The 26,245-nt window shown below is 45.9% G+C and overlaps 1 protein-coding gene across 1 annotated transcript; it reads left to right on the top strand.

Moving 5' to 3' along the window:
• Positions 1 to 5,792: 5,792 nt before the first annotated feature.
• Positions 5,793 to 25,772, top strand: MTURN (maturin, neural progenitor differentiation regulator homolog). The gene is made up of 3 exons (XM_036406852.2): positions 5,793 to 5,961; positions 11,708 to 11,830; positions 18,021 to 25,772. Exons 1-3 carry the CDS (start codon positions 5,800 to 5,802, stop codon positions 18,129 to 18,131), a joined length of 396 nt encoding a protein of 131 aa, XP_036262745.1. The 5' UTR covers positions 5,793 to 5,799; the 3' UTR covers positions 18,132 to 25,772.
• The last annotated feature ends 473 nt before the right edge of the window (positions 25,773 to 26,245 follow it).

Here is a 26,245-nt window from a genome sequence, read left to right as displayed (position 1 = left end):
AGTGTTGACAGATACTTCCTGGTGAAAAAGGCAGGAACTGTGATGTACCAACTTCTGTGTCCAAAAAAGATGCAAGGGCAGAAGGTATCCAGTGCTCTGCTCCCAGTTTCTACCACCCCTGTATCCAGTCTGGGCTCACTAAGCCTCATGTCTGGCCATGTTGGCTGGCTGCTTGCTGAGCCTCAGGTGACAGGCCCTAAACAAAGTACACAACTCTTCATTCCTACCACTGTGTCTGTGTCTGAAACATACCGTTTCCAAAAGGACACAGAATGTTAAACATGTATGCAGCCTGAGCTTCAGAAAGCTTCAAGGAAAATCAACTTCTTTCAACATCAGCTGGTGCTGGTTTTAACAGCATGTGGCAGGATGAGGGCTTTGTACCAGGCTTGGAGGGTCAGAATAAAGGGAAGATGGATGAAAAGTTTCAGGTGAAGGGATCCACAGTTAATCCAGCCTTGTATCACCCTCAGCTTGCTGAGTCATCAAATATTCCATCACATCTCAGTGCACTGTTCACAAATGTAACATGCTGTTGCCAGTAAGTGCATGGCACTATCAAGCCGGTGGGGGGACACTGTGCTGTTCCTGCACAGCACCCAGCAGCAATGTGGTGTGACACTGCTGGCCTGGATGTCAACAGCAATACAGACCTCAAAAGTGTCTGCCCAAAGACCAGGAAGATGACAGCACATCAGTATATTCTCCCTCACATTTAACACATGAACTTCCTATTCCTAAAAAGCAGAGACTAGGAGGAGGACGAAGGCAAGGGTTGTTTGATGCCTTTTTAAAATTTAAGTTCATATTTTGGAGCTGGCAATGCCATCAGGGAAAGCTGCTAATTAAGTAAGTGGATTTTTCATAGCCCAGATCTTATCACTATTTATGTGTTTAATTTCTTACTGCCAAAGAAATAGGATGTTGAACCATTGACTTCAAAAGGAGGATTTGTGGGAGCAGCAGGATCTTTATTTTATATAGATTTCTAACTAACATTTTAATTTAATTGAGAAACTGTGCATTTCTAACTCACTTTCCCTTTACAACATGTTCTTGGCTTGGATTATTCCTCAAAGTTTTCTTGCTCTATCCTCAACTCCATTTACCATTGCGTTTAAAAAAAAAAAAAAAAAAAAAAAAAAGGGAACCCAAAGCAAAGAGGACAGCCACAGCTGTGCTCCTCATTAGAGACAAGGAGACAAGATAAACACAGACTGCTGTCTGGAAAGCTGAGTATCTCTAGGAGCAGGGAAGTAAGGTGTGGGAACAATTTGCAAGATACCAACATGTTGGCTCTTGGATTCCAGCCTAGAACTGATCTGTTGGACAACAGTCACTCAGCTTGAGTCCCTGGAACAACACCCTGCTGCTCTGCTGCAGCAGGACATGGAATGGTGTTAAAGTTGTTAAAGGCTCAGTGGAAACCTGTGAGGGTGCAAACACCACTGGAAGCCCTGCACAGACCAGGCTTTTGCAGGGACAGCTCTTCCAGCACCTCTCTCAAGCAAGTGCAAGTGTGAAGGACACTCTGGATGTGTGAAAAGCATGTTTGTGAATGAACCAGTACTGATAACAGAAAGAAATAATTTCTTTTTAAAGGTTCATGGTATAAAGGTCTATGAGGGGTTGTCCATGAAGGAATGAACCCTTCTCACCTATTTTATTTCCCCTAGGATTTCTTGATGCTTTTGTTTTCTGGAAGAAGGGAACCAATCTTTCCTTAGGAGACCAAGCTGCGGATACAGTGTAGAGATGCCAGAGAACAAGCTGACACAGCACAGCAGCTAAGGGTGTATCTCTTATAATTTACTGGAGCTCACCCTCCTGACCTTTCTGTATTTGGATCAGCAGGGAGGGTGCTTAATGAGGGCTGCAGGAGGGCAATCGGGTTCTTACAGCTGGTCAGGCGAATTAATGCGAATTGCTCGGCAGCTCACCAGAAGCAGACCAATGAGGGCACTTCATCAGGAAAAAAAGAAAAAAACCCCAAATCTTGAAGGTGGCCAGTCCATGAGTGGAATTTGTCAGATTTCTAACCCACTGTAGAGGAGAGCAGTGGCTCGGTGTTTCAGAGAGACACCACAGCTGCGGGTGAGTTGTGTTTGTCTGGCACATTTCAGAAACCCTTCTGCTCCTCCACCTTCCACAGCTTCTCGCTTCGCTTTCCCTACATGTCTTTTCCCAGTGTCATTGTGTCCAGGAGGAGCAGAGAAATAGAAAACACCTAGCAAGGTACTCTGAACCTCTTTAGCCTTCTAGACCACACTCATCACCAGGCATTGCAGAGGCAAGGGCTTTTGTAAAGGTAACTCCTGCGAGCCAGGTACTTGGAAAACCTTCCCCTCCACACCTCCTCCAATCCATGCAAAAGGCAGAAAATTGGTTTATCCACTCAGCCCTCATGTTGACGCTCCCCTCTCACCTGAATCTTTAATTTCTGTGGAGGTGTAGAACCTGCAAAAACCAGAAGTCACCTGTAGAATGCTGGTATTTATATCTTTGTTCCAACTAATATGGCTATGGCAACGTACGTGGTCTCCCTTCCTAATGCTCTCCATATGCTCTTCAAAGTGAAATGCCTTTTCTGGCTGGTCACAGTTATTGACTACTGGCATCCCTCTGAAATGATCCAGCAATATTTCCCTCCCCTCTCTATGGCCTGGATCAGGGCAATGGCAAGCATCAGAGCTGCTGTGTTCCAGAAGGAGATGGAAACAAAGTGCATCCCCTTAGGATAGGGGAAACTACTTTCCCTCTGGTTTCTCTTCTGTAAACCATCTTTGCTACAGCAGATAGCTCCTTGATCCTCCCCTCTTCTTTCCCAAGAAGGTACTTGCTCCCCTTATGAGGCCATGCTCTGGGGCATGGATGCTCATGGGTATTTGAAACAAGTAGGAAGAAAAACCATGTGTGTGATTTCAGTAGACACTATTCCAGAGAAGCTGAGGCATTGCACACACTGTTGGCCATCTCCTCATCTTGTAAAAGAAGCAGCAGGTGCTTCTGATATTGACTGCAGAGAGGCTTAAGGGTGTTGTGAGCATTGCACCTGCCTGTCATCCATGTGTCCATCCCTCAGCCCCTGGCTTCAGCACAATGGTCAGGACCACTGAGCCTGGCTTGCTCTGCAAGCAGCACTTCTGCATTGCCAAAATCACTACCCTTTACCAGCCTGTTTTTATAATCTGCTTTTGGGGAACAGGTGTTAAAGCAAAAAGACTCATCACATGTAAATAAACAAATAATCACATCTGTCTGATTTGAATGGCTGCACCCTCAAACGTGACAAAGGATTTTGCAGTGCATGCTGCAATAAGATATTTAAAATCTCGTTTGAAACCTGTCAGCTTCCCTACTCCACAGAAGGGAGCTAATGAATACCACATACTTCAAAGTGATGTTTTAAGGACTAAAAAGATGTTCATGTGGGGCTTTGAAAATGCACATAAATTGTAAGAGTTAACACTGAGACCCAATTTATTTGAAACTGTGCCTGTTTGCAACACAGCCTTGACCTCCCCTTGCTGTTATGGGCCAGGGCTCTGCGAGACAGGAGGACATGGCTGCCTGGCTGCCCAACTTGGGGGCCCCGATGGCCCCAACAGTGACAGGAAAGGCCAAGGCTTCACTCCCACCACCACGTCCTCACCCAATGCCAGCATGGTCTTTGGGGAGAATAGAAAACAAAGCCAGATCTCTGGGAAGCACAAAGAGACATTGGGATTGGGATTGACCTTGGTGGCTGAGCCCTGTGGCAGGGGAGATATCTGCCCAAGTGGTGGCTCCCTGCCCACTGGTTGCAGGCAAGCTTTTGTAAATGTCACATATTGGGAGAAAAGATTTTTCCATGTCCTATTTTTGTGCTAACTACTTAAATGTGTTTGGAAAGGAAAACATCAAATACCCAATGATGAAAGAATATTAAAGTTGAGAAGTCCTGCACAGGACTCACAGCTGTGCCAACACCTGGAACCGCGACAGCCTGCAGTAACCTTTGGTTTTCTGCAGGACTCCTGGCTCCTTCAGGAAGTGGCAAAAGGTTTAGGATTTCCTTTCCAGCTATTCAGGACTCACTGCTCCAGCCCCAGGCTGCCTGCAGAGCCACAGAGCTTCCACAGGTACCACACAGAGTGAGTGCTTTGCAGGTATTACTGCACTCACCTCCCCAGACTCATGCAGTAGGAGACTGATGGTGCTTCATTTTCCAGGACCAGGATAAGTACCTAATACAGCACACCCAGATTGTGAGATTTAAGGCACCTAGACCTAGAGGAGTTTTGGAACAATGGTAATTTTTACCATGTTTTGCACATTCAGAGCACAGCTCTAAGTGTAATGAGGAATGTTCAACACTTGCCACTCTAAGAGCACCCCAGGAATGAGGGCATTATCCAAACTATCTGTGCAGAATAAATGAAAAATCTTTTGTTGGAAAAAACAGCAAGCACTGCCATCCCACCACGCATAAAGGAGCTGAGTTACAGTTGCACAAGCAGTCATGTTGTTGGCATTTCCTGACACTTCAGTGCTCGGCTGCAATGCCAGTGGAGGATTTTCTCCGTGGTATCACTAGCACTGAGTTCTGCTGCACTCACGCCCAGACCTGTGACAAGCCAGCGGCAGCAGACAGTGACCGCGGGGCTGAGCACAGCAGCGTGGGTGCTCGGAGTGTGCTCCAGGGTCAGCCAGAGGCAGTGGGAATGTGTCCTTGCAGCGGCTTTGCTGGTGCTACCCTGCTCAGTCACATTCCCTCTGCAGCTTAGAATCACAGAATCGTTATTGCCACCATGCTGTAGCCAAGCCAACCTCAGGGTCATTAAGGCTGGAAACAGCCTCTGGTGACCTCACCATTACATCGAGTGATTTATGCACCGACTGATACATAGGGTGGGAGCGCTCGATGTGTGACACCGACACAGTCAGCTGGGCTTTTGGTACCTGCCATGGGAATGCAGTGGAACAGCACTCAGGAGACCAGAAATAGTCACTGGGCTGTTTCAGAGGCCAGTGTTCTCTTTGTCCGTGCAAACTTTTCTGCCACTGCCACGTACGGGCTCTGTGCTTCCCGTTCACCTGTATGAATTCCTGTTCACCTCTATGAATTCCTGGGCTTCCCGCTGAAAACCCACACAGGCCTGTGAGGATTTGTTTTCCTTTGCAGCACAGTGCATGCCAATGCAAAGCTAAGGCCCTTTATAAAGGCGGATCAGCTCTGCTATCTCTTATGCTTTGGCTGGACATACAGGTAATCCCCTGGGATAAGCTTGGAAGAGTAATGCAAACCTCATTGTAAACCCACAGGTCCACTTTAACAGGACAGTGGGCCAGGAGGAACTTCTGTAAAGCTTTCCAATGTCACAGGGTGATTCTGCCTGTATTTGGACAGCCCAACAGCCCACACGTGGGTGGCTCCCAGGGAACCCAGAGCAGGGGGTACCCGTGTGCCCAGCACAATGGGCGCAGCCGAGATTACGGCCCAGTTCCAGGGAAAAGGGATGGGAAGCGGCGAGGCGAGGCACGGTCTCGCCGACAGCGCCTTCCTGCGTGGGGCTTTCCTTTATGATTTATTTTTGCCTTCCCCTCTGCCCCAGGTTGCCAGAAGGAGTCAATTGTCTGCGCGGATCCCGGCGGGGCCGGTGCCGGGAGCCGCGCGCGGGTCGCGAGGCGCGGCGCGGGGGGCGGGAGGGGCGGCGCGGGGGGCGGGCGCGGGGCGGCGCGAGGCGCGGGCGGCGCGGGGGACGCGGGCGGGAGGCGGCGGCGGCGGCGGCGGCGGCGGCGGCGGCGGTGGGGTCGGCGATGGCTTTCGAGGCGCTGGCGGAGGCGGCGGAGCGATGGTGCGCCCGCACGCCCTTCCAGCTCATCGCCGCCGAGGAGACGGAGCGGCGCATGGACTTCTACGCCGAGCCCGGCGTCTCCTTCTACGTGCTGTGCCCGGAGGCCGCCTGCGGCGACAATTTCGTGAGTGCCCCGTGAGGGGATCGGGGGTCACGGGCGTGCGGGGCACCCCCCGCGCGTCTGCGGGGCCGCGCGGGGAGCCCTCGCGCCGCTCCGGGACGCTCCGTCCGTGCGGATCCCTGGAGCCCGGCGGGAGCACCCGAGGGGGGAGCGCCGGGGGGGGCGGAGGACGGGGCCGTGCCCGGGAGGGAGGGATGCGGTGATGGAGGGCGGCGGGGCCGGGGGGATCCTCCCACAATCTGCAAAATGGAGTCCGCTGCCGGTGGGGGGCGGCCCCGCGGGCAGGGACACCCCCCCAACCCCCCCGTTCCCCATCACCCGGCCCGGGGTGGCTGCGGGCTCCGGGCGGGCGGGGAGGAGCGGTGCGGTGCCCCCAGCCCGCCCCGCGGGGGTTGCAGCTGCCGCTTTCCCCCGCGGCCCCTCCATCCTCCCGGGGTGCCGGGGCTGGGGCACGGCGGGGGGACGGGAGGACTGGCAGGGCTGTCACGGCAAATGGAGAATGGGCAGGAATAAAATGGAGTCAGGATGACAGGAGGGCCGCGCCCCCCCCCGCCCGCCGGGCCCGCCGCGGGATCCGTGCAGGTGCCGGCCGGGCGCCCCCGCCCCGCCGCCTCTCGCGGAGTTCAGCGCCGAGTTTGTGCGGAAAAGGCTCCGGCACCACAAGCCCTGTCTTTGGGAAGGGTCGGAGGGTGCTTTTCCCCTCGGCAGACCCTCCCGGTGGTGAGCAGAAGTGCAGGAAGAGTCACGGAAAAGCGGCGCCTCGCCACGGGGTTTGTAAGCTGCCAAGTGCCAGTTAACTTCAGTGAAAGGATTTTGGTTTGCTTATTTTAACAAAACAGGTCCTAGCACCATTATTGTAGGAATCTTGTAGGTTCTTTCATTCACGAAGCAAGTTTCATCCCTCCACTTGCTTGACAAATGTTCGCTAATTCCCTTTCCAACAGGTAAGTGGGGAGTGAGCCCATTTGACAGATGGGTCCGTGGAAACAAAGAGCAGTGGAGTGACTTCTCCAGGAGCACAGATCCCAGCGAGCAGGACATTTATTTATTTATTGTGTAGAGTAGATGGTCACACTGAATTATGAAAGAAGATGTCTGGAGTTTAGTTATGCATCTGTCCAGGGATTCGTGAGACGTTCAGATGTAGCAGTGGGGTATCTCAGGATGTGGATTCTCTGAGTCCTCTGTGGGAATAGCTCTGTGCATCTGTCGTCCCAGCACCTCTGAGCCTGTCAGACCCCAGTGCTCATGGCTCTCTGGAGATGCCTGTACCCAGAAGGGGCCATGCCTGCTGCACTCCTAAACAGGAATACATATGAATCCAGTGCAGCACTAGGCTAAAACTGAGGTTCAACATTAATTATATTGGAAATGGCAAAGAAAGTCCATTTATTTTTCTTAGACATGTATTGTTTCTTTATATGCTGCTCAATAATTGAGTGAACTCTTTCATACAAAGTCTAGTCAACTTCAAAAAAAAATCTTAGGCAGCTTCAGACCCTATTCCAATGCTGGCCTTTTTTTTTTTTTTGTGTTTGAAATCACATTTTCCCTTTGTTTTTTTTGAAAATATTTTCATTCCAGGGTTGGTGTGGGAAGAGCTCCCTGCCCAGAGTCACCACTAGTAAAATGGAGCAAAGGGCCAACTCCTGTCAAATCTGGAACATAAGCAGTGGAAAACTAGAAGTGATGTTTTCTTCTGTCTTTTCTAGCCTTATTAGTTGAGGCACTTTTTGTAATGCTAATACTTTTAAGACAGGCAGATAGGTGTCATTCTTAATTCGTTTTCTTTAAAGAGATGGTGTTTCTTTAATATGATTAAGACCCACTAATGATTAGATTTTCCAGCATCCTGTTTCCTTCTCCTAGTGCACTATGGGACTTAATTTCTTCTCCCAGCTTGATTATCTTGGTTTTTTGCAGTCACTTTCCTTTTCTTTAATGTTCCAGATTATAACTTTGCTTTCTGTGTGCAATCACAGGCTAAAGTTTATTTAAAGGAGACTTAATACAAGCCGAGGGACTGATTATCATTTGCACTTTAAAGCCTTGTTGCATGGCTCCTTTAACACAGTGCGGAGTGTGAAAGTGAGTAAATATAAACAGAATTCACAGTGACACACTTCACAGCCTTCTTGTACCCTGTGCTTCTTATAAAGGAGCCTCACATTTAATAAGCATCTGATGCCTGGTATTCTTGTTCTTTCTTTACGTCGTCATTTCATAATGATGCAACTTAAAAAGCTATGTAGGAGGTGCCAGAGAATTCCATGATAACCCACTTGTAAGGAGGAAATGATGAGCATGATGAACTTAAAAGGAAAGAGGAGAGGAGAAAAATTTGGATAGATTGCCAAGATGCAGTCTGGGGGAGAAAAACACTGAATTTTGTCTAACATCAGAGATCCCACATCATATCAATTTGCTAGTTTTCATTTCCTGAAAAGATATCTTTAGGCTAGGCTTTTAACATGCTAGAGATACAGGAGACCCATGTAGATGCTTGTTGGCATTTTCAGTACCACCTGGACACTGAAACTCCAAATCAGCATTTTAGATAGCTGAACAATGTACTTACTATTCAGCTCCTGATGATCCTGAGGTTCTCGAGAAATTAATTTGACTTGTATAGCCATAATCAAGGAGAAAGAGGTTGTGATGCTATTCTTTACAGTCTGTCATTTGTTTTGTCACCATGTTATTACTGGTATTCAAAGTAACTAAATAAAATAAATAAAAATATGATGCCATCTTGCTGCAAGATTTCCTGAAAGTATTTCAGAACAGAGTCAGCAGGTCTGAATATTTCATGCAAGCCAAATTATCCCCATAAATAAAAAGTTTTGCTGTCATGCACAACAAGTGGGCTGCTTAGAAAAAGGTGGGCCAGGCAAGTGATTCTGTCATCCAGCTAGACTGAGTCATCTAAACGTGTGAGGGAAAGCAAACCCCTCCAGATACAGCCCTATTGATTTCCTCAGCTATGTGTGGATGCTGAACTAAATAATTCAACCATGATCTTAGGTGGAAATTAGCGGCTGTGTGCTTTTGTAGGGACACAAAGCAACAGTGAGCAAAACTGGGCAAGCTTGGAAAACAAATACTCTGATGATGGAGTTAATATTTTTTAATTGCACAGCCACAACCAAGCACTGTGCTCCACCAGTTTGCCAGCACACATCTTCTCCCACTGCAGAGAGATCCTCAGGCATCGGGTTTTCCAGGAAAAGCATGTCCATTTATGCAGCCTTACTGAACTTTCTAAGCAGGAGCTGAATCCTGAAATTGCATTTGTTTTTATTTTGAAAGGCTGAAATTCCTTTTGCAGGTTCCTCTGGAGATGGGTGAGTCAGTGCCGAGAGGGTTCCTGTGCTGCCTGGGTGCAGCACTGAACCACCACAGAGAGCTGTAGATGCAGCTGAACCTACAGACATCACAGACCTGCTCTTTATTGTGGTTGAGGTTTTCGAGGGAGAAGATTAAATCAGCCCATTTCTGAATGAGATGTGTGCACTAATGGCACATGAAACTTTTCATAATGCATTTGTTGCTACAGTCAACATTTTAAATCCTCTGCAGATGGGGAGATTTTTGTAATTGTTACTTGCTAATTGTCCTATGTTGCTATGCAAAAAAATCTCCTCAAAAACTCGGTGATCAGGTTATTCTCTTAGGTTTTCCTCTTGTGTTAGGTCATCTTCCTCTGCCTACTGCTGATGAATTCACACTGGTGTCTAAAATGTGGTGCAGCTTGAAAAGAGATTGTAAAAACACAATTGGACAACACGGGGTTAACTTGCCCTGGGGAACGAACCAGCAATGATTTATTAAAGGGCAGGGCCTGATTTTCATTTATGTGGAAGCTCCTGTGTATAGCTCTGGTAGTCAAAAGAAGCCACAATTTAAACAAGAATGAGGATCTCAGCAGTCATAATTGTTTTATATATATAAACAATTGCAACAGGTTTGGCATGAGCCAGGAATTGCCAAGCTGCAACATTCAGCTCTGATGTTTAGGAGTAACTAAATAGTTATTGCTAACCCCAAGTATGAAGCAATCAGGGGCCAGACCTCCAAAAACTTCTCCAGAGGCTGTTTTTAAAATGTGATTTGGAAGTGTTCATTTGGTATTTTCAAGAGGGCTCATTTCGGTTCACTTCATGTACGTTCTGCTTTTTTAGGCCATAGGAATCACAAAGTGCAGATTTTTTTTTCTGCTTTTTTTTGTTGTAAACAGAAACCGAGATTTAGTTGTATATTTATAGGATTACAAGGCCCATGACTCTTAAGATGGCATGAAGCATCATGAGACTTGTGGTATGTGTGTTTGGGAGTTGGCAAGACTGTAAAGAACTTATTTTTATTGCCAGAATGGTTAAGACATGACTCTGGTTATATGGAAAGAGCAGAACCTACTTGGTAATGCAGGGCTCTTTTCATAACAAAACATTTCACTGTGTTTATGCTTGTAAAGTGCAACAAGCAGCAAAGAAAATGTAGGTCAAGTGAGGTTCCTAGCAAAGCAGTTACAGGTTTTATCTTAAAGGTGCAGTTTAGGTGATGTCAAGTACTGTTTTCTTTTGTTAAGTGCAAAACTGCGTCCCTGGCAGGTACTCACTGCTGAAGAGGAAGGCAATATGCAAGTCTTATGCTAGGGATTGAAACATCTGTCGTTTTGAGTCTTTCCCTGAATGTTAGTTAAGCTTTGGAGAGATCCTCCTCTTCCTTGTTTAAGCATAACCTGCTGTTTATAGCAAGTAAAAAGGCACTCTGGGGAAAAGAGCTGCTGTGCAAAAAGAGAGGTACAAGAGTCTCAAACCAATTTGGCAGTATTGCACTTCTCTGTGTGGCAGGCTGCCTAAGACAGTCCCATGCACCAAGTTTTCAAACAGAAGGTGTTTAAGATGATGCATTAGCTTGTGCCCTTGGGCACAGGAAGCATTGTTGTCTGGGTGCTCCCTCCATTGCTTGCCAGCTCTGTTTCAAACAACCTCCCAGCAGCAGAATAAACATCAGTTTTGAGAGAGGCTTTGCGTGTAAGGCTGGGGAACCAGCATCTCCAGAGCAGGAAGGTCTCAAGTGTGTCTAAATGTGCCTGCCTGGGAAGAGAAGATTGTGTTCCAGGAGGAGTAAATCTCAAAACAGGGTGGGAGGCTCAAAGTGTCAGGATGCTGTGAGTGCCCAAACATCTCTCCTTGGCTCTGTGTCTAGCCTGCAGGCAGATTTTGCGTCTTTTCTTCTGCATCGTTGAGAGAATTACACATCAAATTCCACCTCCAGGGTCGCATCATATTTGCACTAATGCCAGAAGACAAAGAGATGCTTTAGCTCTTCCTGAGGGCTTCACTGCAGCAGATGATGCAGAAAAAGAGAAAACCCAACCTGACTTCCAGGTCTGAGCAGGGCTGATGTTGAACAAAAGCACCTTTATAGGTAAAATGTTGTGCGCCAAGTGCGTGTATGCTTCACGGCTGGTGCGTGTACTCTTCATGGCTGGTGCAACCATTTCTGCTTCTGGATCGATTTCCCTGTTTTCTGATGCATCACGTTAATAAAATCCAGGTTTCCCCTCAGAAACATGGCTTCTGAAAGAGCCTGCAATGCCTGTCCCCAAGGCGGGTCTGAACTGCAGGAGGGTCAGTGTATTTTGGCAGATGTTTACAACATGTCACCTTATAAAATCACATGGAAAGGTTGGCGTGAATTCCTGTTAATGCCTTTCCTTTCTTGTGTTGCTGTTGGCTTTCAGCATGTGTGGAGTGAAAGTGAGGACTGCTTACCTTTCCTGCAGCTTGCACAGGACTACATCTCCTCCTGTGGGAAAAAGACGCTCCATGAAATATTGGAAAAAGTCTTCAAATCCTTCAGACCTGTAAGTGCTTTTTTTCCCTTCTAAACATTGACAGTTAGCTGTGACTTTTAATAGGACAGCACTGGATAGAGCAAGCTGGTTTTTCTTCTCCAGAGACTTACTTCTCCAGTTAGCTGCCTGGGTACAGGAGTGTTAGCACATAAGCTAGCATCAGGCAATTGGAAATTGTTTCTTGGAAGTCAGCTGCCTTTTTATTTCCATCTCTGTGCTTGAGGGGATGAGATTCCTGTGTGGGATGGCAGGCCAACTGATGTGTCAGCTAGTGGCAGCGGGCAGGGGCTCGCATCCTGCTGATACAGCTCTGACTCCAAGGAACGGGATACGAGTCAGCGCCACGGGACTTTGTGGCACAGTTGTTTCCTGGCACTGGAATTGGAGAGTTTTGCAAGGATATGAACAGCAAGAGTAAACCTCTGGGAAACTGGAAGTGCGGTCTCTCCTCAGGGTGGTTTATTTTATGATTGGGGTTTTTTTCCCCCAAGTGATGCAGATTTTGCTATTAGGATGGTTGCCACTTGGTATTTGCACACACTGGTTTGGTCACTGCTTGAGAAGAAGTTGGAAGAGAAGCTGGGTTTTGTGGGGAGGGGGCCTGTATTTTCCTGTTTTGCTGCTGCTCAGCTTTCTCCATCCTTGTTTAACGCTAAGATTTGTGCCAAAGCCAGGATTTCATCAGGGTGAGGTGTCTTAGGCTGGCCATTGTCCTTCATTTCTGGCAAATACTCCTTTTGCATGTTTAGGGCTGGCTAAGGGCTTGGTGCAAAGCAGGGGAAGGTTTGTAGCCAGAGCCATTCTCCTGTCATGTTCATAAGAAAGTTCACCAATGGATGTTTTTATACTCAACTTTCCCCTCCTGTCTTTTTCTGGCTGACTAGTTGAGAAGACTGGAAATGTATCCCAAGTATTTAGTGTGAAAGGGAGGGCCTGGAGCACCGATATGAAAACACTGGCCCTCCCTGTGTTACACCCTTGCACAGATCACTACAGCTGGTCGACATAAAAGAGCATCGTTCTAAAGAATCCTTTGAGAGGCTAGAAATAAATAGAACAGATGTACACTTTTCTTAGAAAGGACTGGAAATCTGATCTGTCACTACAGCTGCTTGTAATTGTGAAAACATGCAAAAAATATAATTATGCTTTCCGGAACAATATTGGGCTCTGAGATCTTCATAGCTGTCCTCTCCTGCTCAGGGAAGCTGTGCCTTTGATGAGGAACTTCCATTGGTTTAACTAAGGAGGACTTAAAAAAGACTTAATTAAATTGGTACAGAATACTTATTTCACTTAAACCACATTTATTCCAGCATAATTTAAGTTACTGAGAAATTGACTTCAGTCAAAGCAACTTGAGCTACTCTTCAGAATAAAAAGGTTGAAAGCAAGGGGAACCATTATGCTCATGTATCCTGAGCCCTTCATTAATACATCACATTTCACCTCATGATTCCCACAGCTGACCATATAAAATGAGGTTGAACTAGAATGTGTCCTTTCCAAAGACACTGACTCTTGATGCAGTCTTCAGGTGACTTAAAGGATACAACACTGCTGGGCACTCTTTCTTCTCATGGCTAGTTATGGTGCTCTGAATAACTCTTTTGTTTACAATCTGCATTTTTCTAGTTTTGCTTCCTAGCTGTTGAATTTCATTTTGCTTTTGTTTGCACAAAAATGGTGTCCTCAGTTGCCAGAAACATCTTTCAGACTGTATCAAGTAACTCTTCATTTTCTCGTGGTTGTACCACAGATATTAAGTTTCTCAGATTCTCCTTTCACCCAGTATTGAGAGATTTGCATCAGCGTAAGAGTTTATCATTTGAGGTATGGCTGTGTGTAGACAAGTCTAATTAAGGAGTGTATTGACATTTTTTCCTAATAGTAGCTATTAAAAATAGCACATACATGGGAGGAAAGATTTTAAAAATTGAATGGTATTACAGTAGATGTATGGAAAGATCTACTTTGCACCCTCAGGCCTTTCCCAGAATAAAACCTCTTTTCTTTGAGATGGGGAAATTATTTCCTTGGCATCACTTCATAGTGTCTCCTGTCCTTTCTGAACTGGACCCATTTTATTAATGAGACCACCTTGCTGTCAGCTTCAAGGCAACAGTGCATTTGCAAGGCATTTCTTCTCTATCCCAGCAAATCAGCTGACAGAGACCAGTCTGGCAAACTCCAGTTCAGGAAGAAACTGCAACTGAAGGTCATACTGGGCTTTTCTGAAGTATGTAGTGGCTCTGGCTCTCAGTCTGGGACACTGGGGACCAGGTTTTTAGCAGGTTCTTGCTAAGCACTGTAAAGCACCTTCTGAAAGTCTTCTTCATTTTGGTATTCCCAGTAGACATCTGTGATTATTAGACAGTTCTGAAATTCTTTGCTGGGGTCCTTTGAAGGGGAATATTTAGAAGAAAACAGTGGCAGTGCATCTGCAGCTTTTCATGCCGTTTTGCACAGCATGAGCATCTGCCTTCCCATTACTGAGGGCCCCAAAAACAACTTTTTCCAGTAACTTGGCTCAGCCCTGCTCTGCACGTTCATGATAACAACCCAGCTGTGTCTCCATGAGCTTGCCCTGGGGCTGTGGAGTGGGAAAGGCACTGGCTCCTCATGCTGCTGGGCCCTGGTTTTGGAGACAGTGAGAATATGAATGCCCAGCAGCTGGCATCTCTCTCAGTGAGAGACAGAGAATTCCCTCTGCTCACCAGTCTTCCCTGGGCACAGAAGGCAGTGAGGGTGGTGTAGGTCTGCTCACTGTCCCTCGCTGCCCCTCACTGCTCTCAGGCATCTCTCCCTAATGTTTTATGTGCCTAAACACAGTGCCAAGCAGGATATTTAATTAGATGAGGCTTTTAAAAAGTGCTGGTTTGCCTGCAACAACTATCCACACCTCTCAAGGTGTTTCTTTACTGAAGGTGATCAGGGGCATGCTCTCTCTACCCATTACTGCCTTCCTGGGTTGGTTTCCACAAGACTTTGTGATTTGTCTTATTATCCACTTCTTCAGGGAGCATCCAGAAGTGCCAGACACCACAAAGGTACATGATATCAATGAATAGCACTGGGCCTCAAATAGCGTTACTTGCCTCAGAGCATCTCATCTCCTTCTGTGTTTTGGTCTCTCTGGTGTCAGAGGTGCCATGATCCGGTGCTAGGATGTGCCCATGCTGGTGCTTTCAAGCATATCTGTCTGGAGACGTAGTCCTTCCCACAGGGATTCAACAGAACTGGTTATCTCTAGTGTAGCATCACATGGACTGCTAAAGTTCAGTCTTGTACATGGTTGATTTTTCAGTGTGCTTCTGTGCCAGCTTTTAGTAGGAGATGGTGTCACTCTGCTTCTGTGAGTTAGTAACTGTGAGGTTATTTGTAAAATCAGGGCACTTTGAAAGGGTTAAGGAAGACAAATATAAGAAATGCCTGAAGGACATCACACCAACTGGCAAAGTTTGCAGGAAACCAAGGCATGAGTCATACAATTCAGCAGCAGATTTCAGGGGTCCTACACTGAGCTCATCTTCAGCCTGGAAAGCCTACATCTGAAGTGGGTAGTCTGCAGTGTAAAAGCCATTTATTCCATGTGCACTGTATTCATGCATGTCCCATGACCTCTCCTTTACCTCCAGATGGGTAGTTTGGCCAGCAGAAATAAATAGCTGTCGTTCAATGCTGCTGGTTGTTACCCTCCCTCCTTCCCTCCTCACCATGCCCCTGACCTCCTCCTAAGTTATGCATCCCTGCCTGGCAGTTTTGGTTCCCCTTGGCTTTTCTGCTGATGAATCAGCTCTCTCTTTTTACAACACTTTTCTATTTTATGTCTTTTCTCCTTGTTTTCCTCTGCAGTTAAGTCCTTTCAAGTCTGCTGCATATCTGATACTTCAAAATACATAGCAGCTATGGACTAGAAGCAGAAACTAGTGTGTGGGAAAGAAGATAAGGGAGTCAATCTAGGATCAGCCCAGGCCATCTTCATCATCTTACTTTGTCCTTACCTTTTGTATACCCTCCTTCTGTCTTGTCCCAATGTTTGTAGAGCTCCCTGCGCTTTGGACCCTGATTCTCCCTTCGTGTGTTGAAGGTGTGGGCTGATTTGTCACTGCAGTCCAGAGAGCAGTAAGGGGTTAACAGCAGTGAGGGGCCACCATAATCCTGTGGGAAACAGCAGGATATGACACCTAAAAGCAAGACTTGCATGGCTGAGGTCCTTGGTGGCTTGGAGGGTCATAAAATGTCTGCAAGAGAATAAAACTGCATCTCCCTTGGAGAAGAATCCCATCCCATCCCACCCCACCCCCATTCTTCCTCTGTAAAACCACTAAAGCCTACAGCATCACTCTGATTTACACTGCTCCCTCTGATTTACACCTCCGGGGAAAGAGGAGCTGGATTTCCTGATGGCAAAGAGAGTGGGGATGTGTGAAAAGCAGGATGTACTCCCCATCCTTTGGGATTGTGCGTATGTTTGGAGTTCTTGTGGTGCACATTGTGTTTTCCATGCTAATTTTGCAGTATAGTATCCCATAAAATGAAGATTCATGTGACTCATTTCCTTGCAAATCAAAGAAGAATTATGACCAGAGGTGGGGAAAAAAAATGCAATCAAAACTCTTTCTGCCAGGTGATACAAACAGGAGTGCAACACTCACATGTAATTTGAATATACCAGATTAGTTGATCAAAAATAATACTGGTGTATAAGAAGGTCTAGAAAGAGTCCCTAATTTTACCTTTTGAAAATTGAGTATTTTAATTTTAGCTTCAACACAAAATAAAACCCCCACATCCTGAAAATGAACTCAGCAGTTCATGTTCAGTTAAGCATTTGATTTGAAAAATATGTATGCAAAAGGAAAAATTACTTTGTTCTGCTCAGAAAACAAATTTCCATTTGGGGTCTCTGTAAGTATTTTTAAAATGCGAACGAGGGGATTTAGTCAGCAAATTCTCCTTCCATTTCCCTGCCAAAGAAAGCCTGTAACAGAAATCTGATTTTCTCCCAGTGACAGTGAGGAATACAAGCTTCATTGCACCCAGAAGCTAATTCTATGCCTTTTATTTATGTCCACTGAATAATTTTGAATGTCGATCACAGACTGAATTAGTTTAAGTCCCTGAAAATCTGCCTCATTGCAGCCTTCTCATTTCCATGCTCTCACCTAAAGAGCGTCACCCTCTTCACGATTTTTCTGAGCTTTGCCTCTTTCAAGAGCTAACAGCTGCATCACCAAAGAGGGTGTTACATGCATCTGTGCTGCTCTTCCAGCCCTGGCAAGCTAAATACATGGTATTCTCAGTAATGCCAGGCCTATGATTTTGCTTTGTGGCTATTAATAGCTGTTAGTGGAGGAATCTGAGATTTCCACAACAGATGCATTATTTTGATTGTAATTTGGCTTATCTGTCTTCCTGACTTCTGTTGGTGTGGCAACCTTTTGGGGGAGAGGGGAGAAGTTCAAACATGGCTGTTTGCGCTTCTTCCTCTACCGAAGAGGTGACATTGCAGTGGTTGGAGCCATCAGGTGGAGGCATCCAAACATTATCCAAGCAGAATGGACTGGCAATTGCTTGCAAGCCCAAATCTAATTTGCAGAAGTCTAAAGGGACAGCATTTCAGTGGAATACACAGTAATTCTTACTGCAAGGGCTTCACACAGCAGGCAAGACTTTATCTGGTGTGATGGAGTGAAGGCTTCAAGAAGAGCATTTGACATGACGGGTCCTTTGGGCTTTTAGGGACTCCTTGCCTATTCCACACTAGGCAGTCCTTCATGAGGATGTTTTCTTCTTTGCTTTTATAGGGCTGATGAAAAACAAGCTTAAACCAAGACAACTACTGCTACAGTATTATCATGATTCTTTCTGAAGTTAAACCACTGCCAAGTCTAAACACTCAACAATTCATAATGTGACCTCAGGGAAGAATGTGAAGCTTTTTGCAAGCTTTGTGAAGCTTTGTTTTTGTTTTATTTATCTTCCGGTCTCTGAGCGCTTAATTTGGTGTGAGGATGCATTTTCAAATCTTTCTTTATCCCAGGAGAGAAAGAAAAAGAGTCAAGATCATTATGCAGTATTGTTATTCCGGGGTTTGAGGTTTTTAAGAAGTGCACGTAGGATTTGTGTGAAGATTTGCAGCAAAGCTGCACAAGTGGGTAATTCACTGTTACACAGTATTTTCTCTTCTTTGTAGTTACTTGGGCTTCCAGATGTTGATGATGATGCATTTGAAGAATATAACGCAGATGTGGAAGAAGAGGAGCCAGAAGCCGATCACCAACAGATGGGTGTCAGTCAGCAGTGATTTTCTGAGAAGCTATAAAAAAATTCGGAAGCCTTTGGTTACCAGGTGGGGTCAGGTGGTCCCACGTTAGCCTGCTTGAATTAGCACATCACAAGGGGATATCTGGCTGCCAAGATAAAAGTTTTACAAAAAAAGGTTTAAAAAAAATAATAATAATCCGTGATGAGCTTTGCTAAGAAGTGACCTGAATTTTGCTCCTGCTTCAGTGGGTTTTCTATGGAATTGTCTTGGTAGCATTCTGCCGTTATCAGTCTAGAAGTAGTTTTGTCGCTGACTTGTCTCTTCGATTTGTGTTCGAGAGTAGTGTTTGCTGACATGAATGTAGAGTACTGAGAATGTAGGAGGCGTGTGGGGAGAGTCCTCACCCGTGACCTTTCCAAGGAAACCAGCGCAGAGAGCAAACACCACCTGCGCTTTTCTTTTTAGTTCAACAGCTATAGGTTTTTGACAAAGTACCAAACGTGGAGAGACTTCTCCTGAAAAACAATAGTTTAGTAATGGTTCGTGCTGCAGAAGTGCATATGAAGGCTTAACAATAATAATAGGACGTAGGAATCCAGGGGGTGTCAGACATATTGATGTGATTTCACTGAGACCTGAGTTTCCAAGTGCTGAATTAATACCTGGGAATAACTGGCACCAGCAGCACACATTGTAACCAGCCCTTCCACACCATGTGATCCAAAGGCAAGTGCTGCTTTCCTACAAATCAAGTAAAAAATAGCTGTCGCCTGTCCCACTTCTGCATGACAACTAACTTTAAGCTTTGCTGGTTTTGATACACTGCCAAATTATTACTCAAACCTTGTGGCATTGTGCATTAGAGTCATGGAATCATAGAATATGCTGAAATGGAAGAGACCCATCAGAATCCTCGAGTCCAACTCTTGGCCCTGCACAGGGCAGCCTAAGAGTCAAACCATGTGCCTGAGACTGTTGTCCAAATGCTTCTTGAACTCTGTCAGGTTTGTGCGTGACCACTTCTTTGGGGAGCCTGTTCAGGTGCCCAGCCACCCTCTGGGTGCGGAACCTTTCCTGATAACCAACCTGAACCTCCCCTGACAGCTTCAGGCCATTCTCTTGGGTCCTGTCACTGGTCATGAGAGTGGAGAGACATGTAGCTTCCCCTCCTCTTCCCCTGCTGAGGATGCTGAAGACCACAGTGAGGTCTCCCCTCAGTCTCCTCCAGGCTGAACAAACCAAGTGACCTCAGCCATTCCTCACCAGGCTTCCCTTCCAGACCCTTCACCACCGTTTTTGCCCTCCTCTGGACACTCTCTAATAGTTAAATGTCTTCTTTACATTGTGGCTCCCAAAACTGCCCCCAGCACTTAAGGTGAGGCTGCCCCAGTGCAGAGCAGAGCAAAGCAGGACAGTCCCCTCCCTTGCCTGGGTGGCAGTGCTGTCCCTGATGCCCCCCAGGACATGCTTGGCCCTCCTGGCTGCCAGGGCACTGCTGACTCACATTCAGCTTGCCATCAACGAGGACCCCAGGTCCCTTTCTACAGCACTGATCTTCATCCTCTCATTCCCTGGTCTTTACACACAGCCAGGGTTGTCCTGTCCCAGGTGCAGAACCTGGCACTTGCCCCTGTAAACTTTACACAATTGGTGATTGCCCATCTCTCTCTGCCCTCTAGAGAGTTGACAGCTCCTCCCAGTTTAGTGTCATCATCAAACTTACTTAGTATTCCTTCAAGTCCTGTGTCTTGGTTGTTAATGAGATGTTGAAGCACACAGGGCCAAGGATGGAGCCTTATGGAACCCCACTGGTGACAGATCACCAGTCAGATGTCACGCCGTTCACTGTAACCCTTTGTGCCCAGCCTATGAACCAGTTACTGACCCATCCCATGACATGTTTATCCAGCTGTGTGCTGGACATTTTGGTCAGAAGGATACTTTTGATACAGTATCAAAAGTTTTACTGAACTCCAAATATATGGCATCAACTTGCTTCCCTTGATCAGCCAGATGGATTACCTTGTCATAAAAAGAAGTCAGGTTTGACAAACAGGACTTTGCCTTCATGAAGCCATGCTGGCTGTGACCAGTACTCCAGGTGTTTTTATATATCTTCCAGAATAATGTTTTCCATGATTTTACTGGGCACTGAAGTGAGACTGATAGGCCTGTCGTTTCCAGAATCTTCCTTGAACAGCAACTTGAATGCAACTTAACACTGAAGCCATAAGGGTATCAACCAGCACCTGGCTCTTAAAATTCTGCCAGACCTCTTCCTGGGCCTTTGAGCAAGTCTGGGCATGTACACCTTATTGGAGGGGAGCTAAAATACTGCTTCAGCTGATAGAAAATCTAGTGAGGTTTTACTTATCCGGGGACTTGCTCCCCAAGGGATTTGGTGAGGCTCTTAGTATGAAGGGTATGAAGGAGAAGATGACCCCTCATACTTTTTACCTGTTTTACGTAGTTCCAGGTAACTTGGATGAGTGCCAGACTGTGAAGATGCAGGGTCTCTTTATTTACTTGCCTTTTGTACCGAAAATATAAGAAGCAAAGGTAATTCTGTTGTAATACAGCTGTTTTCCACAATCAAGAATGATGTTTCTAAATTTACTCCTTTTTTTCCAGTTTTTTAAAAATTGTAAAATGAAGGTCACATGCTTCAAAAGCCCTTTTATACAGAATTAGCTTTATAAAAACAAAGAGTGAGCAAAAAGAAAATGCTTGGACAATTCCTATAAATAACTCGCATAATTTTGAAAACCCTGTTGTTAATGATGTTTCCTTTTCAATAGATTTTTTAAAGACTCTTTTTCCAGGGTTACTAAAGAGAGCAAGTTTTCTTGATGGTTTACATTTATGATGGTTTGAGAGATGCATAGCACATGATTTTTCTGTCGGAGGCAAAGATCTTCCATAACTGGGATGATGTGTGTTCCCGGAGTCTGCACAGAAGTGTCTGCAACACAGTAAAAGTCAGAGTCTGAGAATATAAAAAAAAAATGTGGAAGAAAACCAGAGCTTAATGCAACTTTGTACATTCTTTCAGCATGCAGGCATAGACATGGTAGTTGCAGCACCTTTTCTATGGACTAGTGATGTGAGAACTGTGGCAGTTCACTGTATAGCACTGTATAGCAGCAATAGGCTTTTTGCTTACTGAAATAAAGTGTAAGACCAGTGGTTTCCACCCCTGCTTTAAGCCCCTAAATTTTTCTTTCTTCTCCAGCTAGGACAGATGCTACAACCTTAAACAGAGCCTTCCATTGGAAGAACCACTCTCTTCATAGCATCCAACCCTTGGGTTGTGGCTCAGACAAGTAGATCTTACGGGGCTGACTTTCCTCTGCTCTACTGTAGTGCAAGCGAGCAATTTACAGTTGTGCAAGCTGGAGGCAAAGTCCTGCTGTTCAGGTTTGCTGGGCACTTCACCCATTTGTTTGAAGAGCAGGTGGCTGGCACCAATGTGCAGGTGCAGGCACCCTACTCACACCTGCACAGTGAGCTGGGCTGAGAGCCTGGCCTGACTGGGACACAGCCCTGTGCCTTTTACAGACAAGCAGGCTTCCAGCTGGATTGGTCCCACAACCTGGCTCAGCCTGTGGCTGCACAGAGTGCTGGCACAGCAGAGAGGGGAGGGTGCAGGGTGGACATGGGTACTAGCTGAGGGCCTGCTGCTAAATGCGCCTTGCATGGTGTCAGGGGCCTGTGGCGGAGATGGGGACTGGCCTAAATGCTGTGAGAGATTGACTCCACAAGGCTCAGTGGGAACTGGGCGCTGGTGGCAGCAGGATAGGCAGGAATTCATGAAATGAGAAAAGACTAAGATCCAGTGCTTGTAATTGCATGCAGGTTGTAACGTGTACTGCACTCTGCTACCTTTCCCTGCATATTGATTGAATTGTTAATGAGCAGTTGAGCATTAGTACAGTTACAAGCAACCAATGCTGTAAATTATGTAGATATGTTATTATTATTTTCTGTATTCACTAACTCACTTTTTCTTTGGAATGTCATGTGCCATTTGAGTGATTTCCACACAGACTGCAAGTGCTGGACAGCCAGCCCTTCTGCAGTGCTGTCCCCTGCAAAACTCCCACTGAAGGCAGGGAGATTTTGTTCAGGCAGGACCTGCAGGACGAGGGGATGTGTGAGGAGGCTTGGCCCTGCAGAAAGCTGAGCACTCTCGTTTCCTCTCACTTCGCTAGGAGCCGAAGATGTTGAGCCCTGCTGCTGAACTGAAGCATGACCAGGCAGCACTGAGAATAAACTGGAATTTTATACATAGAAGATTTAATTTACATGTAATAAATGTGAATGAGCATTAATATAGAATGTATTATATCAAAAAATATTGATTCCTTACTTTGACCAAATACATTTCTTTATTACTGTGTTACTTTTCCATACTTGCCAAATGATGCAAGAGGTGTGGAGCTGGTTTGGTTGTACTACAAAATGTTCTTGTATTTCATTTGTATTTTATTTTTCCCTCCCTCCTACCACATATTGCCATTAGTAGCTGTTCAGTAAGTAATCAGGGGTAGCATGACCCTGTGACTGGGCTGCCAGACTGAGACATAAGATTTGCCAACACACACATAAATGCTTGCAAGCCTGGGTACTCAGTGAGATATGGGTTTGTAGCTCTGCCATTATCTTGGCCTGAGCTTTAAGTGGGTCTCAGACTGAGAATTCACGGCAGGGCTCCAGTTATGCATGCAGGCCTCTGGAAAATTTAACAGGTGCAGGATAACTCCTTTGAAAGTCCCACCTTAAGCCTTTTCTAAAAGGGACTGTTAGTATTATTTGTCCAGCAGTGTATATAGCACTTTAGGTCTGTGGGTGAACAGAGATACACATCATCATTGCCTATCCTCAGAGCAAACCGGTAATGAAAGGACATAGAAGGGTTTCCCTTTTCCCTCGGCCTTTCTCATAGGCATTTCATGCTCTAAGTAAATATAAATACAGCAGAGCAGGGCCTCCTGCAGAACTGGTGCTTCTGAATATGAGTTGCATGAATGCAGTAAGCAGAGTGCTGCTTGGGTGATGAGAAATACATGGGATTTCCATCTGCCAGATGGAAAGGCAGATTTCAGAACTGTGACAAGTGCAGGGGCAAGAGTGAGCAAAGCCCCTTCAGAGAGAGAGAGATGCTGATATTTGTGAGACAGCCAAAGCCATCCTGCCAAATATCTGCATATTGATCATTCATGATCATGCAGTTTATGAAAAAGCTCCTCTGGACACTACTGAGGCCTTGAGCTCAGTAGTGTTTTCCTGTTAGTGTCCTGCCTGATTAATGCATTGTGATGGTAGAGGGAGGAAGGGATAGAGAAAGCAAACTGAAAAGCCTATTTCTCTTCTCCAGCATTATGATATTGTGTGAGTTGGTAGGAGCAGCAGTCAGGCTGCAGGAAGCTCCTTTTTAGGTGTATAGTATCATCTCTTTAAAAGGACTTGTTCATGAGAAGAAAAAAAATTGTGAGAGTGTTATCTCACAGAAATGAGGGGAAAAACTCAACCCAGAGCATGATGACCTGAACCATTACCAGACTTAGCTCCACCTTCTGCCTTGCTCCCAGCTCTTTTCCAGGCAGTTTCCCTCCATGCATAGCCTTTGAAAGTCTCATGCGTGTAATAATGCCACTTTTTCTGGGAATAGCCATAGTTAGCTTGCCTGCATCAGTGACATGCATGTCAGCTGCTGCATCTTGTCACTGTGACCCATGGAAGATATGCTGTATCATATGGTGGCTGGGGGCAGCAGGGAGGAGTTTCTGCTGCAAAATTGCTGAGTAGGTCCCTGCCCTTTACCCCTCTGCAAGGTGGGACATGAGACTGTGACAGTGAAAACGATTGCAATAACATTATAGACAGTGTTTTGGAAAGCTGCCATTCAGGACATATTCCCAGCCTCTTTCAGCGTCTTTCCTGATCTTTGTCTGGAATCCAGGGCTGATGTCTATGGCTGTTTTACTCAGTGTTAGCTTCAGCAGTGGCAGGAGGTGAGGTTACATCCTTATCCTGTGTCCATATTTCCTTCCTGTCCATCCTTACCATTCTGTTCTTCTCAGAAGTTCTCACTCCCAGAAGAAGGGAAGCATAGGAAGGAGGAGAGAAGCACCTCTTACATCCCACAGATTGAAGCCAGGTGCATCAGTGGAGCTGCAGTTCAGTACAGTGTGAGTCACACTGTCCTTTCTGTACAGGGGGATGAGGTGGCATGGGAGATGTGTTATCTCTTGAGGACCCATGAGTGGTCCATGCCAGACAGGGGTTGTGCAGAAGACAGCAGTCATTCATGTGCCAGACCCAGTATCTTTTTACAGGCAGTTATGTCTAGCCAGATAATCCAGTCTCTGAAAATTATAACCCATTGAGACTCTCCAGGTTGGACATCAGAAAATGAGACTTGTCTAGTTGCCTTGGTCACTGGGAGGTCTCTTTCTCTGCTGGCTGTTTTCGGTCTGGCCAGAGGACATGGGAAATTGGGAAAGATCCCTTCAGGGGCATTAGCTGGATGCCCCTTTCTGTAAATTGCTGAGCAGAGGCAAATGCTTTGTTTTATGTGTTTAATTCTGGCAGGACCTCCCCTCCTCCCCAGCAGCCTGTCTCTGCAGACAGCTGCAGCTGGGAAAGCTTTGTGTGAGAGCCGGGCAGGAGTGACTCAGGGCAGCAATTCCTAGACCCTGTAACAAGCTGGACTTGATGACATGCTTGCAGGGTAACCACGGAGCTGAAGGCTCAGGGGACATCACTTCCAATGCAGATATTTAAATAGAGTCCTTAAATTTGGTCCTTAAAGGGCAGATTCTGTTACTTTGGAGTTTTATTGGACTTCAAGTCTTAGTTGCACTGTTGGTGTCTGATGTCTGTGGCAGGTGGGCAGAGGAAACATCTTCACTTAACCACATTTACCAGTTCAGTGAGCCACATTGTCTTTTACATGATCTGTGTTTGACTTTTTTCTCATTGCTGATTTTTTTTTTGAAGAAAGACATCCCCTAAAGGCACACCTGCATTATTGCAAACCCCAGTTTTTACAGAGCTGTGTAGCACTACACTGTCAGTACGAGCTTGGACATAAAAAAAAATAGATTAACAAAAAGGGCCTTCATTTGTCTACAAGAAAAAAACCCAAACTTCTTTGAACTAGTTATTGCTGACTATAATGAACCTTACTGGTTTCATGTAAAATCCATTGAACTTTGAAATTCCCTTTCTGTACCAACATGCTATTGCTCATGTAGGCAAAGATCTGTGGTAACACTGCATGTAAAGGAAGCTTTCATCTTCAAGGGTGGTAGAAGTGTCAGCTCTGGATTTCAGTCAATGCAATTCTTTTGTCAAGTTTTCCTTTACTAATGCAGGGACTAGTCAGCCCTCAACACACCAAGCAGAAATCATGTTGTGCCATGCCGTGCCAAGGCTGTCTTTGGTGTGGTTTCCATAATGTTTCTGGCTGGAAGACCTCTCTGTCTTTGGGACTATTAAGCTGTGAAAGGAGTCAGCAAAAGAAGTTGCCCTTTTGTTCAGCACTTTCAGAGGTGTAAGCCTGCAGTGGAGCACTGCCTGCCTTCTGATCCTCCTTCCTCGTCCACCACCAAGGTGTCAAATCCAGCAGTGTCATAACACCATGAGCTTCCCATTAAAGAGCTTACCAAACTCTGATGACTGATGGTGTCTTCTCTCTGTGAGCAAAATCAACTCAGTTGTGAATCTGAGAGGGACTAAAAACACAGCTACAATGCATGTGGCACAGGCCTGACTTTAATGGGCACTGCTGGTGCATGGTAGGATAACACACAGTGTTTATAGGTGTAAGGAGGAGAAAATGATGTCATCTGAGCTTTGGGCGCTGCAAAGCCAGCCCTGATGGACCCAGAATCATCAGTTGGTTTGGTTTGGCACAGTCTGAGGCAGTGGATTTGCTGTCAGAAGCCAGGAATTGGTGGTAGTATTTGTGTATGAGCCAGTATTTCAGACCTCACAGGTCCTTTTCTGTTTTGCACAGAATAGGGAGACATCTGTTCTAATTAAGAGACATGTAACGAAGCTGAAATGAAAATGGTGATTCTGTTCAAATAATTTGTCTCTTTTCTTTAAACACTTCACTCTTAATTGCCACTTTGACATCTTCTCAC

The sequence above is a fragment of the Molothrus ater genome, chromosome 1, assembly GCF_012460135.2.
Source record: "Molothrus ater isolate BHLD 08-10-18 breed brown headed cowbird chromosome 1, BPBGC_Mater_1.1, whole genome shotgun sequence".
Taxonomy (NCBI): domain Eukaryota; kingdom Metazoa; phylum Chordata; class Aves; order Passeriformes; family Icteridae; genus Molothrus; species Molothrus ater.
Note: the sequence above shows the minus strand (reverse complement) of the source record. Positions and strands in the feature narration are given on the sequence as shown.

What these genes read in the sequence shown, in the direction of transcription:
- MTURN (XM_036406852.2), top strand. Translation starts at nt 5,800, where the DNA reads ATGGCTTTCGAGGCGCTGGCGGAGGCGGCGGAGCGATGGTGCGCCCGC. An exon ending in CCGCCTGCGGCGACAATTTC is followed by an intron (nt 5,962 to 11,707) that starts GTGAGTGCCCCG and finishes GTTGGCTTTCAG; the next exon opens with CATGTGTGGAGTGAAAGTGA. An exon ending in TCTTCAAATCCTTCAGACCT is followed by an intron (nt 11,831 to 18,020) that starts GTAAGTGCTTTT and finishes TCTTCTTTGTAG; the next exon opens with TTACTTGGGCTTCCAGATGT.